Source organism: Eucalyptus grandis, chromosome 2 (genome assembly GCF_016545825.1).
Source record: "Eucalyptus grandis isolate ANBG69807.140 chromosome 2, ASM1654582v1, whole genome shotgun sequence".
NCBI classification, from domain to species: domain Eukaryota; kingdom Viridiplantae; phylum Streptophyta; class Magnoliopsida; order Myrtales; family Myrtaceae; genus Eucalyptus; species Eucalyptus grandis.
Window position 1 is genome coordinate 30,881,411 of NC_052613.1, and position 15,995 is coordinate 30,897,405.

The 15,995-nt window shown below is 37.2% G+C and overlaps 1 protein-coding gene across 1 annotated transcript; it reads left to right on the forward strand.

Moving 5' to 3' along the window:
- Window positions 1-5,911: 5,911 nt before the first annotated feature.
- On the forward strand, window positions 5,912-14,123 carry LOC108957612 (disease resistance protein RUN1-like). The gene is made up of 5 exons (XM_039306267.1): window positions 5,912-6,034; window positions 6,115-6,248; window positions 9,395-10,005; window positions 10,968-12,066; window positions 13,682-14,123. Exons 3-5 carry the CDS (start codon window positions 9,797-9,799, stop codon window positions 14,105-14,107), a joined length of 1,734 nt encoding a protein of 577 aa, XP_039162201.1. The 5' UTR covers window positions 5,912-6,034; window positions 6,115-6,248; window positions 9,395-9,796; the 3' UTR covers window positions 14,108-14,123.
- The last annotated feature ends 1,872 nt before the right edge of the window (window positions 14,124-15,995 follow it).

The window sequence follows — 15,995 nt, forward strand, 5'->3', positions numbered from 1 at the left end:
CAAATCCTTCGGCAATCGAACGGTTGTCCTAGCCTTGCCGGTTATGCACAATCTGTCACTGGCTCCACACGTGGTCATATCTACCTTGATTCATCTGACCAACATTTCATCCGCCAAGCTCATGGCTCCGGCAATTTTACCATTTCCAGCAAGCCCATTGATCAAAGTGTTAAAGCTCACACTTGTGGGTTCTAGTGCAAGTTCGTCCATTTAAATTGGCGGAGGCAACTCACCAAAATGCTGCGAGTAAAAACGACGGGAGCCGTTCCCTTCGAATCCGTAATGCTCCGTCTTGGCCCCAACCCCGAAGAGTTGGGTGGAAACATGGAGGTGAAGGCAAAGGGTTCATCCGAATCATCCTCTCCGAGTAGAATTAAGCATCGTCGGCTCCCATCGATCCCGCCATTTCAGCATTTGTTCGTCACAAAGGCCACGCCTTCAGTTCGATCAATTGAATCCCTCACTCCAGCAGTGATTGGGCAAGTGCGAGAGCGACGTGAAGGCAAATGGATTGAGGTAGGGACGAAGGTGGGGACGATGTCCATCACTCTGCCATCATCGCAGAGCGCGTGCTGGAGGTAGCCCTTCAAACTAGCATTATATTCTTTTTTGGGAAACTTTTAATTAAAGGCTGGAAGTGAGGTCATTTCTCAAATGTGAGTCCAAAGCCTACTTCATTTCAAATAAGGGTTTGAATTAACAATTTTATTTCAAATAAAGGCTTAAACTAGCCGGCTGACGAACACTTAATTTTTCTAGCGACTAAAACAGGGACATTTTCGTCCATAACAAAATTTGGATAAAAATTAAAAAGAAAAAGACTAAAAAAATATGAGATCGGCAATTTCTCTAGCAAGCTCTCAAATTGCTTGGTTTCTTCGTCCTTTCTTCAAAGCCACGAAGGTCCAATTAATCAAATTCACATAATCAGTTGTTGATATTGGCAGGGTTTTCTTGCTTCTTTTCCCTTTTTTAGTACTCATCTTACACGGGATTAGCTCTTGAATTTCTACAGAGGAATGCCAAATTGAAAGAAGTTCATGCATCATCCTCTTAAACCATTCAAATTCAGCTCGGGCAAGGTGAATGGAGAGACCCAGCTCTGTTTTCGGCATCATCCCATCTATTACTTCCTCTCCACCTTAATTGATATCCCCACAATGACACACACATACTCAGGGACAGACGTTCTGCAAAAGATAAATAAATGTAGAAGGATTGAGGGCAGAAAGAAAAACGCCACCTCAAGTTCCTCGACCTCTCGCTTTTGCTCCCCACGACTACCCACAGCCATTTGCCACCCCAGTCACCTCCACACGAGCACGGGTAGTCGCCGGAGTCATCTCCGGCTGACCCAAACCGAGAGTTCCCTAGTTCGTGGACATCCCCAAGACTGCAGATCAGGAACTGAAATTTGCGCATCATCTTCACTTCGATTAAGCCAAAACATTGATTTACAAATAAAGAACGGTCAAAAAACAAAGAACAAGATGTTCTGTGATCCTCCTAGAGAGAGAGAGAGAGTCGAAAATCCGATCAAAGCTTAAGCGAGGCAGCGATTTCGTAGCCCTAATTTGTTTGTTAGTGTGGCTTTTCCAGTAAGCCGCAATCGTCTTTGTTTCTTCGAGTTACGAGCGCGAGCTGAACCCTGTGGAATTCAGTATCTGTTTCCTTGGTGGAGATTTGTTTCTAACCTATTTTGTAAGAGTTTACCAGTTTGATTAGCGTTTCAGGCGTTACATGTATGACTTTGGGGCTTGAGTTGATGACGGAGCGAGGGAGAAGCTAGGGCGTGCAGAGAAAACGTCCACGCGAGGACTAAAAAGGGACGCCGCTGCGATCGATACTGGAATGGCCAGGACGAAGACGAAGAAGATGAGCAGGAAGAAGGAAAAAGAAGGAAAAAGAAATAGAAAATTTCATGACAAAAATACCCTTAGTTTAGCCGCCAGAAAAATTAAGTGCTTACGTAAAGCGGTGACTATAAGCATTTATTTGAGATAAAGTTTATTTTGAAGCTTCATTTGAAAAAATTATCATATTTAAGCTCTTATTTAGAATTTTCCCTTCTTTTTTTTTACGCATTATATACTAGATTTTTATCTTTCTTTTTTGTGGTTTTTGAATTTCTTGGCTAAGACATTAAAAAAATAATAAGGGAAAAATCACCAAAAATCCTATATTGACATATTTTCCATGATAAAATCATAACCACTACTTATTCTTTAACTGATTATGCCAATTAATAATCTTTTCTGAAAACTTAATCTATAGAAAGTCAACTTTTTATATGTGAAACTACTTGGTACATGTAAAAGTAGCTAACTCCTGTTAATTGTAAAGTCTTCCTTAACATAGTGACACAATTACTAAAACTGAGAGGGCGCGAAAATCACGTGACATAGCGCACAAACTTATCGAAATGTCAAAAATCTAAAGAAATTCACAATAGTACATGCTGATGGAGTTCTGGAAATTCCTGGGCTCGAGGAATTCACAAAAATCTCTAACGTTTATGGATATCATTGGGATGAAAAAGAATAGAAATTTTATTAGATTTATCGGCAGGTAGGAAGTTACAATTTTTATTTGCACGTGACTGCACGGGACTTACCCACTTTACTCAGTTTCGGGGGCTTGGAGAGTTGTATCTAGTTTATCTCGATATAAGTGGACGCCAATTCATTATAAACAATATCAAAATCAACTGGAACACATCTCAAAGAGAATTTTGAAGAATTCGAACATCATTTGGATGATAAAAAAAGTCAAAGTTCTGGAGATAAAGGATGTGATAAGCCATGTTCTTATGTTGACATATATTGACAAGGAGAATTTCCTTGACGGCATCTCCTGTATGAATCAGCAAATTCCATGATTCCCTCCTTGACACCGTTTATAGGCAATAAACACTTTCAACGATAAGAAAGACAGCAAATTGGTAAAACCTCCCAATTTACATTATTCTAACTTGGGAAGGAATCTTCAATTATCAGAATTTGACAAATCTCTTCTCCTTCAGGCTTTCAAAATCCACTCCCAAGGGATGTAGTCGAGCCCCAATCTTTTCACTTTAAGAAATGATTGGATGACCTTCTTTAATTTACTATGATAATAAGAGTATTTTGGATTATCTAAAAAATCAAACAATAAATAATTTTAAATTGTTGTGAGGTCAACTCATTCAAAGATGTGTGGCTCATAACAAGCCATTATTCTCACAATAACCAAAAAATTATTATGTTAGTAAAGTCCTTTCACTTTCTCCTTCTTCATCGGTTCAAAAGGCTTGTCATTTACTGTCATCTTTCTTCGGCCACCAAAATTTTGTGTTTTTTTCTTTTTAATCTAGTCATTTACTATACTTACCTTTTAATCCCCTTTTTCCTATAACATGAGGTAGCTGAGCCTTTCAATTGAACTAATCCGTGTATATTAGATAAGGCTCTAGAAGGTGCAAGCATGGTTCCCCTAATTAATACAAGTGTGGGACACTACAATTTGGACATGGAATCTACTAGATCCACAGCCAAGCATTTAACTAACTCAGCTTAACCATTAGGGGTCCCTTCTAATCTCTTCACTCTACTCTATAATTCTAACAAGAGATCTACATTAAAATTATGTTGTGCTATTTGTCTGCTGACTTAACTTTTGTTTTCTAAAATCTTCCACAAAATGAAGGTACTTAGGAGCTTCATATTATTTAAAAAGGAATCTTGGTACAATGATAGATTCTTGTGCTCCCAAAAAGTGCCATGTGACTTGTTGGCAGAAATGAAGTACCTAGAGTGTTTTCTTTAGTTACTATCGCATCCCAATGTACCATATGGCATTAGTCAATTGAGACATCTACACTATCTCAATTTTTCATAAATCAAAAGGCTTCCCGAATCAATTGTTGGATCGCACAGCCTAGAGGCTTTGATGCTGTGGGGTTTGAAAATCTCATCAAAATACCATAAGGCATGGAGGAAATAGATCAATCTACAGTTTGTCCATGTTGGAGACACTTGGAGCCTAAGAGCAATGACATTGTATTAGGTTATCTTGTGGTCATCAGATCTTGTTGAAGTTTGTTGTGGAAACCGAAAGCAGATCGAAGCTAAAGGAGTTTAAAAAAACTGAAGCGTCTTGGAGGGGAGTTGTTCATCTCCGAGTTGTATAAGGTTGGAGAAGTAGATGATGCCAAGGAGGCCATTTTACAAGAAAGGAGGGAATAAGCCGGTTGAGCATGCAATGGAGTGGTGTTTTGAAAATTCCTGGAAGGAGGTGCTTGAAGAGGAAAGACCTACCAAATCTCACATTATCCTACTATTGTGGCTTAGAATTTCCATCATGGTGGTCAACTTTGACGTGGCACATATGGTTGCCACATCAACATCTCCATTTTCAATTTTAACATAATTAATAACTTAAGCAAAAATTTAATATATAATTTAGGGACTATTTTGGCCAAAAAAAAAAATAAAGTACAAGAATGATATTGAACAAATTGAAAAAGTATGCGACACTAGCAATTTCATTATCACTAAACTTTTCAAACAAGTTTTATCAAGAGAATTTTTTCAAGGTTTATTATTTTCTGTTCTTCTCCTACCATATTAAGGACAATAACATCTAGGGGTGAGCATGGTCCGGGTTGGTCCGGGCCACCCCTAACCCTAGGGACCAACCCATACAGTATTGGTCGTCAATTTTTAGGACCGAGGACCGACCCTATTGAGCCTAGGACCAAGGACTGGACCAACCCAATGGGTTTGGTCCGGTTCCAGGGTCAACCCGGGACCAATTGATAATTTTTTTCGTCTTATTTTTTATACTCCATAAAAAAGCAAACCTACAAATTCAAATTACACATCCATCGATAATGCAGTATTGTGCAACTAAACTATAAATACCAATACATATTTAGCAAATTTAAGATGACGCAATAATAGAAATTTCATACCTGTTAATTGCTCATCAAGATATGGGGCAAGATGGAAAGTTTTTGTAATAATCTATCTTTAATATTCATAATACTATATGCAAAAGCGTTTTCTTGCATTTAATCATGTAGAGTCCACTCAACCAAAAAATGAGCTTTACACCACTTGACTAACAAATCACCATAGCAATTGTAGTACTACTCTACTCTTCAAAAACTTATACCATTTGACACAAATTGAAAAGCAAAGTGCATCTGAAATTCATTAGTAAAATACAATTAAACCATAAAAAGTTCAAAATACTTAATATAAACCATGAATATATAACTTCATATTTTGTTAATTCACTTAAACTTCTAAACACCTGAAAACAAAATAAACAACACGTAATTAATACTAAACAAAAATTTTAAATTGAAATTACTATTAGTGCTATTGATAGAACATCTCAATATAATATAATATACGGGGTTGGTCCAGGGGTTGGACCGTCCAAAACTCTTAGGACCAGAACTAACCCGCGCGGTGTTGGTCTTGGAATTTCGGGGCAAAGGACCACCGTCCCTTTGGGAATCGGACCGGGGCCGTGGGGTTGGGCCCAGGTCGGTCGGTCAGGGTCGACCCACTGGCTGCTGCTCACCCCTAATAACATCTTTAAAGAGTGGTATACACACTTTAGAGTATTTTTATTTCCGCCAACGTTCTGTTATCTGATATCCCATGAATTCAATTTCCAATGTAAACACCTTGACCTTAGCGTAAGTACGGAGTCGCAAAAGGTTGGTCATCCACTTTGATTTGCACGGCCACGTGGTCCAATTACAAAGAGAACTAGGAAAATATCCTGGAAGTCTACAGTGGGGTTTGTCTTGCCAATTTCCAGGAAGGGGGTTGTTCGGGGCCTTGGTCAAAAGATAAGGGCTAAATAAGTAAATTGCCTCGTCAAAGAAACGCTATCCATCACTCGATTGCTTGTGCCCAAAGGCCAAAGCCCGTATGGGTTCATCCTTTGGTGCAAGAGAAAAAGCAAAGCTTGTTCAAGTGCAAGAGGGGCTTGTGCTTGAAGAGGAGAAACGCATCAGATCTTCTTTGCTTGTTCAGAGGTAAGAACACCATGCCAAACATCAGAAATCATTGAGATGCTCGTTTTTGTTCTGAGATATACTTGGTTTAATAACTCTAGATTGAGGCGTGAAGTTGATCCTTCCAGTTGTACTGTCTTTCGGGACTCTGGACATTACTTGATCTTCTCCAAACTGACTCATTCTCAAACACAAGACTCACTGCAATAAGTTCATCTCTGCATCGCTTCTTCAGGTAAGCCCAACCATGATTATTTAGTCTGATCAAGGGGGTGATGTCCATGCTTTATCTAGACTTCAGGCTTGCACTTTATTATGCTCCGCACATTGTTTTTATGGAATTGCTTGCACCTGACTGCATTATTTGACCAAATAGGGCCAACCTGTTGAGACTTCATCTATCCCAACCTCACCTGTTAACTGATAATAGAACAAATGTTCAAAATTTATATGTAGTCCAACTTTCGACTTGATTATTCTGTTTAATATGTTTTGTCATCCTTTTCTAGGTCAAGACATCATCCTCTACATTATGTGAATAGATCAATACGTATTTGGTTACCTTAAAAATGTTATTTAAAATGTTATAGACACGATGAAGGAAGGACTTTCATAAACAAGATGTGACAGTATGAGAGGATATCGTATATGTCTATAGCACCGAGATAAGGCCTAATAGCAAGTGACCTTCTCTCGCGTGCAAATTTGAATGAAGTCGTATCAAGAACACTTGTAGAAATGGGGGAATGGAATAAAGAAAAGAAAATGCTTATCTTCTCCATGGATGAGAGATTTTAGGGAGTGACATCGTTGAGCTCTAAGGAAACTCTTCCTAATCCTAGCAAATCATTGATAACTTCAAATTATTTTGATTGATAAGTATTGGTCATGCCTATCGTGTCCATTACGGAATAATGAATCTGCATGATCCCACACGCATCTTCTAGCTCTTTTGTGAAAAACCAATTTCTTAGCGTACGTTCAAAATCATGGAGAAAATAATTGATATGTTTATTGATCAACATTTTAAACAAAATTAAAGAGGACAATCTGCTTTGGCAAAAGAAAAATTAATATTGTGATCTCAAATTTATTAAATCAATCATACCAAATGTAAAAAAAAATAAAAAAATTGTGCCTAGAGCAACCGAGATCGCTCCACCGATTCATACCTTGCGCACAAAGTGCACGAAGTGGGAATTCAACAGAGTGCAAATTTAAGTGAAAACGTATATGGAGAAAAATAGAAGATTGCAAGAAGAAAAATGTAAATTGTGAGAAAAGAAAATTGATATGATGAAACTGTAAATTGTTTAACGTTTTCCCTTTATTCTCAAATTGTGTGCCATGCCATAACGTCATATTTTCCTTTTAATAGACCATGCTGTGCACTTTGTCACGAAAATAGAGGCCACCCACACGTTTCCTCTGCCCCTAAACATGACTTACAGCCATTGATCAGATATTCCACTCTTGAAATTAAGGACAACCGACTCGAGCCGAAATGCAGGTTCAACAATAGTACGATCCTTCTACAGCTGATTTTGGGTCCACGATCCCTATTCGTACCCAAATGGTCCAAAATTACTTAAAGCCACCAAACATAAAAATATACTCGATTTTTGCAGAAAATAATTCATTTTCCAGAGCCTCTTCAGGGACATCCAATAAAATTCATTTTCCAGAAAAAAATTATATTTTTCCAAATATCGATCGTGTCAGTATATTCTCTTCAATAATCGTACAATACCTTTCAAAGGCTACGGATCAAAATTGTCAACAACAAATATTTATCTGAACGGATCATAGAGAATTTTTGGATGTCTAGAATTTTTTTTTCCATTATATTGGCGATTTTCTTAATTTCTGAAAAATGAAAGAAAAATTAAATGCTTTCCAAAAATTATGAAAAATTCACAATTGTACTATTTCTTGTGCTGGTTTCAATTCAATAGAAAACTTCAAAGTAAGCAAAGCTGCTGTTGTGTTGAAAATTCCTTGCTGTCATTGGAGAAGGTCGGGGTTGAATATTGTTTATGTTGCCAATTTCGCAATTGAAGTAACGCCTTCTATTTGAAATCGCATGCATTTTTCACTTTTACTGTAGCCACCGACTATTCTAATGTTTTCTTCCCATAGGAGTTTACTTTCTTTTTTTCCTTTCGAACGTGGCGTTCTGCAGTTGGAAAACGTAAATGTGGGGGAGAAGAGTTTAGGTGACTTCTAACCCTTTCTCATCACTGATCGTCTTCCATTTTTATAGACTTCATTTTTCATTGGCTTACTGACTTTTCAAGAGGTAAATGATATGCCAACATTGACTTGGAAAAGAACTTGAGGAAGGTAGACAAGTATTTTATATATCACTATCTTAACGTTGATTCGTTATGCTCAATTGGTGTCATCTAAAAAATTACGACTCTATTCTACGAACAATATATCAATCAATTTTTTTTTTTTAATTCAGGAGTTTGAAGTAAAATAGCTTGCTGATATCATATCAGTTTTTAAGAAATTCTTTTACATGGAATCATTGCCATGTGGGAGTGGGGTGGAAAATTATCCAATAAGTCCTAAACTTATTATACAAATTGAATATTTCAATTTTTCAATTTAAATTTATATGTTTGCGTGAAATTCCAATGTAATCATTTTGGTTAATTTTTGCTGAAAATTGCTAACTTGGTGATCCAATCATTGCCAGTCATACATCGTCACGTATGCAATTTTGATAAAAATTAATTGGAAGGACTACATTTGAATTTGCACAAAGATTAAGGATTAAATTAGGAAAATTAGAAAATTTATGACTAAATTGCCATACATATAATATGTTTAGGATTGATTGAACTATTTTTCCATAAAAGATAAATACCAATGACTATTTATTCATCTCCACCTCGCACTGCCAACTTCATTAATAATATGACAGTTTCAAACAAAATTAAAATATAATATCACATTCATAATCACCAGCTAGGTCCTCTTTTCACGTCTCCCACACATTTCCAATTTCGTTTCAACTCAATGATCAGCTTTTGATTGATTTAAATTCTGATTTTCAATAACCAAATGAAAACCGAACCTATGCTTATGTTTTTAAGGGAATGCAATTTGCATGTACATAGATTTTAGTATTTTATAGCCCAATTAAGAAATTAATGTACACGTTATTCCTGAGTGAGAACCACGCTAAAGAGTTTGACTTGACTAGAGGGTGAGGTCCAAAAGAAGTTAAGGCAAGGACTAGAATTATCTGCAGCTCCTCCTAGTCAATAATTACTAATTAATTAAAGATTTCATGTTAATCTTTTCTTGCTTGGCAAAAGATACCGTGTTCATATTTGTCCTTAGAGACTAATTATCAATCCTTTTACGCAGCAGGAAAGCATCACTTGTTTCACCTTTTCCCCTCAGATTGTCATGGACAAAGGGCAGGGTCAGAGAAAGAGAGAGAATGCAGAAAAAGAGCGCATTGGGATAGAATCCGCTCCTTCCTTCATCTCCCCTATATTCACAGGAAGAGGTAGCGATCAACATGACATATTTTTGAGCTTTAGAGGCTCAGATACACGAAAAGGATTTACCGATCACCTCTATCATGGACTAGTTAATGCGGGGATTGTACCGATTTTCGTGTTTAGAGATGATAAAAGCATTCCAATTGGTGAGGAATTTGGCTCAAAGATTCTTGATGCAATCAAACAATCTAAGATTTCAATCCCCATCATCTCATAGAATTATGCTTCGAGTAAATGGTGCCTCCGTGAGCTCATTCAAATCATGGATTGCAAGAAGAGGACGTCACATGTCGTGTTGCCCATTTTCTACAAAGTGACTCCATCAGATGTGCGGTATCTAAAACAAAATTTTGGGAAGGCCTTCCATTCGCGCAAGGAGCATTTTGATGCAAAGGAAATTGGGGAAGGCCAGCGGGCACTTATAGAAGTGAGTTACTTAAATGGATGGGAATCTGAGAAATTTGCCAATGGGTACTGCACTTTCCCGATTTTTTTTTTATCCGTAAGTTTTCTTATTTCACGCAAAAGTGATGAAATGTGGATGAACTCCTTTCACTACAAGCTCACAAAAGATCGCCAGGATATCCAATGAACACCCATAATACCCTAAAGACAACAAAAGCTAGTACTCCCCAATGTGTCCCCTAAGAACCAAATCAATAACACCTAAAACCGAAGTATCCCATAGTGCCTAAGAATTTTACAAATGTCTCCGGTACAAAAAGGACGACCCCTCTAGCCAATAGTATCAATTGCTAAACAACATGCCTAGAAAGGACTCCAATGCTCAGTCTTCCGAAGCTTGATCACCCCCAGATAAAATAGACCTCCTTATGCCAACGGAACTTGGCTCAATTGAAGAATCAGACACTTTACATTTACCATGTTTAGGTTAGTGTCTGATTTCCGCTGCTGTTAACCCTTCATTAGCAAGCGATCTACAAGTTAATCAATGTAGGCATATGGAATGCCCTGGCTGTGGATTAGGGTCCCTTCCTCTGAAACTCTTTTTAACCACCCAAAAAGAAAGAGAGAGAGAGAAGAATCGACCTCCTAAATTTCAATTAACAGCAACCTTAAGCCTTATAACAAATATTATACTTCTAAAGACTCTTAATGAGCCAGGTGCACCAAATCGACCTCCTAAATTTCAATTAACAGCAACCTTAAGCCTTATAACAAATATTATACTTCTAAAGACTCTTAATGAGCCAGGTGCACCATTTTTTTTCTATTTCAACAAGATCTATCTACCGGCAGAAAAGGATGGGAAAAAAAATGAAATGACTGCTACACCTTCATCATTCATTGTCATTTATAAAACCAGTACATCTTGCATGTTGATTGGCGCCATTCATCTTGGAAAAATTTTATGTGTCTTTTGATGAGATTAAGTGTAACCACGAAGTTATTTGGATTTTGTTGTTTGACAGGCATGAAGGAGAACTAGTAGAAAAAGTTATCACAACTATTTTGAGCAAGTTGCGACATGATTTTCAACTTGATGTTACTAAGCACCTAGTTGGAATTAGTGATCATTTGAACAAAATCAGGAATTGGGTAGATACTCCTGCCAATGTTGCTCGAATGATTGGAATCTATGGTATGAGTGGGATCGGTAAAACGACTCTTGCCAAGGTTATCTACAACAAGTTGTCAAATAAATTTGTGCATTGTAGCTTTCTTCCGGATGTTCGAGAAACAGCTCATTGCAATGGTATTCCTTATCTACAAAATCAACTAATTAAGGAAATACTGCAAATCGAACATCAAGTTTGGAAAGTTGATGATGGAATTAGTTTGATCAAATCTAGATTCAAAGGAAGAAAGGTTCTCCTAATTTTGGATGATATAGATCATAAAGATCAATTAAATGCTTTGGCTAAAGAACGTGACTGGTTTAGTCAGGGAAGTATCATCATTGTTACAACTAGAAATAAAGCTATTCTTGATCAATCTGAATTTGAGGTTGACTTCAAGTATGAATTGAATGAAATAGACGAGATGCATTCTTTGCATTTATTTAATAAACATGCATTCCGTATGAACCATTCTTCGAAGGATTTTGAGGGTATTTCTCGTGATATAATTTCAACTATGGGTGGGCTTCCCTCGGCTCTGGAGGTTATAGGTTCATACTTGTATGGAAAAACAAATAGAAAAGTATGGCAAGATATGCTTGAGAAATTAAGAAAAGAACCCGATAGAGATGTCCAAAAGATATTACAAAAAAGTTTTGATGCTTTAGAGCAAGGACATAAGGAGATTTTTCTCGATATTGCTTGTTTCTTTATCAGTGAAGAGAGCAAATTTGCCATGTACATGTGGGAAGACTGTGGATTTTATGCAAGTCAAGGAATTGAAGAGCTGAAATTGAGGTGCTTAATAAAAATTGCAAATGATGGTAAGTTAAGGATGCATGATCAACTGAGAGATCTTGGAAGGAATATTATTTGCCAAGAAGGACTGCCTGAGAGACGTAGTAGATTGTGGGACTGCGAGGAAGCCTCTAGAGCACTAACGGGAGGAAAGGTAACGAATGACCCTCCTTTTTCTTTCCCTCTCCCTCATATTTTCATATATTTAATCAGATCTATTTAATCTTTTGTCTAGTATGGACAGACGTATCTGCTTTTGAATAAAAAGGTCCATTCATAATTCACGTCCATCATATACTAATGGTGACAACTAAATGTATCACAAATACTCCCAGGGATTAAAAAGCTATATTATCTCACGATGATGGCCAAGTAGAATATCTCTAAATATTCAAATTCAATGACCTGAGTTATGCATGTCAAGAATATAATTTATAACAAATTTTAAATCACTTAACTAATGATTCTACACTAAAATCCTCGTTTACTAAAAAAGTGTAATTTTCATATTGGTTGGTAATATTAAAGACTTCAATAATAAATAGACATGAAGTATATGCATGAGATATCAAATTAATGAAGGGCTCTTGGTCTATAATAATAAGAGATACTGGGTGCCAATTATAATAATTAACAATCAAACAAAAGGTGTCAAATTCACACGTATCAAAAGTGCTTGCTTTCTATGACGGCCGTATTTATTTCGGTGCTCCTTTGTTTTGGGAAACCAATATTTGATATAATATCTCTCCTCTTTGATTTTGAAGACAACTATTCCTCCCTCTACTAGTTACATCTATATTATCTCATTCTTCTTTCCTCTTAATAGATATGATAGTGAAATCCCCTCAAGAATTAAATTTAGAAAATCTTAGTGTAGCTGTTAAAGTTGTGTTTGGTTGACCTTGTTCATCCCATGGATTAGGCTAAGTAAATGATAGAGTGAGTTTTCTCATCTCTCTTTCTTTGTTTCTTTCATTGCTATTGCCTTGTCCTTTTCGCTTTTCTTAATTCACCAATTTTTTTCCTCCAACCCTATCCCATATCCTACACCCAACTTTTGCCTTTCCACCCTCGTCACTCACCTGACGTTACACAGCGTCACACCCCCCCCCTTTTCTCTCTCTCTCTCTCCCCTCCCCTTGTCCTCTCTCTCTACAGAGGTCCTCAATCGTGATCGAGCTCGCCGGACCTCCACAGCTGCGACCATGAGAGGGCATACTCTGGACCAAATTTGAGGCGGGGACGGCAGGGGGACCAAGTTAACGAACCAAAACACTGGTTAGGAAAGCATACCCATGCTAAAAATGAACGCCAACAATTGACATTAAGATACCTCTAGAGAACTTATTAGGAAAGCATCCCGATCAACTAAACGTTTGGGGTAAAAACATAAGTACAGTTCTTGAAGTCAATCAAAGCTGTATGGGATTTTTTCAGTATCGTCTACTAACTAAATGATCTGTTTCAAAAGGAAAGTCAAAGAAGAGTTTTTGACTTATAAGATGCAAAGCGAAATGGTGCCAATATTATGCAAACAAACATATGCAAAACATTTAGGTCCGTTTGTCTTAGATTTTTCAAGTCAAAATTTAAAAAAATTGTTTAAATTTCAAAAGACTATCAAAAAATTAAATGGGATTTTATGTGTCAACATTCATATACGACATGGTTAGAAAAATGACAAATTGCATTGTCCACAGTTCAAAAAAGAAAAAAGAAAAAAGAAATAGCCAATCCAGATATTCATTCGATTGATTTTATCATAGGGAACTGAAAGGATCCAGGCAATTTGTCTTCGCAAACACTATCGCCATTTCCAGACATACAAGAATGAACAGTTTAAAAGGCTACAGGGCTTAAGGTTCCTTCAATTGAGGTCGGTGGCTTTAAGTGGAGACTTTAACAATCTATTTTCTGAATTGAGATGGCTTTGCTGGGATGACGTTAAAAAGAAGAAATGGTTGTCCATATTTAACAAACAATCTTTTCCGGCAACCAATTTGCGTCTGCCGAAATTAGTGGTGCTAGAGTTGAAAGATTGCTGGATCACAGAACAATGGAGAGGATGGGGTTCAATTATGGCAAGATGGAGAAAAGACATCACCTGTGATTTTTGTTTGTTTTGTTTTGTCAATCAACTCATTATTTTCTTTTGTATAGGCGGCAAAACGGCTGAAGATTCTCAACCTTGAATATTGTGTTAATATAAGATGTACTCCTGATCTCTCGGCTTTCACAGAGTTAAAAGTTCTCATATTGAGACATTGTTACAACCTGAAGCGAGTCCACCCTTCTATTGGCAAGGTCAAGAGCCTTGTTTCTTTGGACTTGTGTGACTATTACCGTCTCAAGCAGTTGCCAAAGGAAGTGGGTCAATTAAAAGAACTGAAAGAACTTAAAATAAGTCCGACTGGTATTACAAAGGTCCCTACGGCTATCAGTTCTCTAAGAAAGCTGGAGAAATTAACTGTCACACTTTGTTGGCATGTGGGAGAAATTCCTAGCTCAATGGGAGAAATTCCTAGCTTAACTGGAAACCTTTCTTCTCTCCAACACCTCAAACTAAATCTTTTTCCGACATTGAAAGTAATCCCCAGCTCAATTGGGGATTTACAGAATTTGCAGCATCTAAACATGAATTATTCTGGGATTGAAAATTTACCCGATGCTATTGGAAGGTTGAAAAAACTAGGGAGTCTACTTCTTGCAAACTGTGGTAGTCTGAAAGGGGTTCCAAATGAAATCGGTGACTTGTCTTCCCTTGAGATTCTTAAAATCACTGACACGCCGATATCTAACCTACCAGAAAGCATCCGGAATCTTTCTTATCTCCAAAACCTTAGCCTAAGGAGCCGTTTCAAGCTCCGGTCGCTGCCGGAGCTTCCTTCCAACTTAACATATCTGGACGTCTCTTGTCGGAGTCCTAGGTTGACTCAGCTTTCTTGCCTAATCCACTTGGAAGTACTTGATCTTTTTAGATGTGATCTACTTGAAGACATCCGAGAACTTTCACAATTAGATTGTCTAAAAATGTTTTCAATGGAAAAGTGCAATTCCATTAAAAGATTAGACCTTTCACAATTAAATTATCTGAAACGATTATCCATTAAATATTGTGATAATTTAGTTGAAATTCAGGGCCTTGATAATTTGGAGTTCTTGGAAGAGATACATCTAGTACAGTGCAAGTTAGTTGAAAGGCTGATCCTTGTTTAAGTATGGTGTTTGAAGAAATTTACAGCTAGTGGTTGCGACAATCTAGTCGAAATTAGAGGTCTTGATGGGACGGAGTTCTTAGAAACATTGGATCTATGTTGTTGTAAGTCCATTGAAAGATTACCTGACCTATCATGCTTTGTGACCTTGAAAGAATTGAACATTAATGACTGTCGCAATCTACGTGATGTTGAGAGTCTCGAGAGCTTTTTGTCTTGCTGAAGCATATACATTATCTCTTCATATATCCTTCCTTTGGCAGCTTTTGCAGATTGCGAACAGATTCGCGGCTTCTAAGGCAATGAATGAAATTGTCAACCTCGGTAACCTAGTGATTTAACGGTTTCCCTCTCCTAAAACCGAGGATTGAATTTTTCATCTAAAGGCAAAATGATCTTGTGCTACTAAATATTGCAAACTGCGCCCAAAAACCATTTTCCCCTCCGTCTGAGATTAATATTTTCTTTGGAAAAGTCCTTGGCCATTTTGGACTCCGTTGTGAGTTTTTTCTTGTCAAATTAGACTAATGGAAGATATCCTGCTTAGAGGAAACACCTTCTAATTTTCTGTGATGTATGATTGTTGATCAGATTTTTATTACCAGTGGTTGAACTGTTGTTTTAAAAGATTATCAAGCAAGGTAAACTTGTGCTGCTTTTGTGCCAGGTCTGGTTGGTCTATGTAATGATCAAGGATTACAACACTATATACAAGTTTTTGGGACTTCGATTCAAAGAGCCATATAGATGACATTTTGCACAATTTTTTGGGACAATTTTTGCCTGCTCTGTGAAACAAGTTGGGTCGAGAGGCTCAAGAATTGGCTAATTAGTTTTCATCCTGTCTAATCCTATTGTTGACATG

Excerpts from the sequence above, each read along its gene's own strand:
- LOC108957612 (XM_039306267.1), top strand. The coding sequence starts at position 9,797 with ATGGATTGCAAGAAGAGGACGTCACATGTCGTGTTGCCCATTTTCTAC. Across the intron at positions 10,006-10,967 it reads TCTGAGAAATTTGCCAATGG|GCATGAAGGAGAACTAGTAG; the intron begins GTACTGCACTTT and ends GTTGTTTGACAG. Across the intron at positions 12,067-13,681 it reads GAGCACTAACGGGAGGAAAG|GGAACTGAAAGGATCCAGGC; the intron begins GTAACGAATGAC and ends ATTTTATCATAG.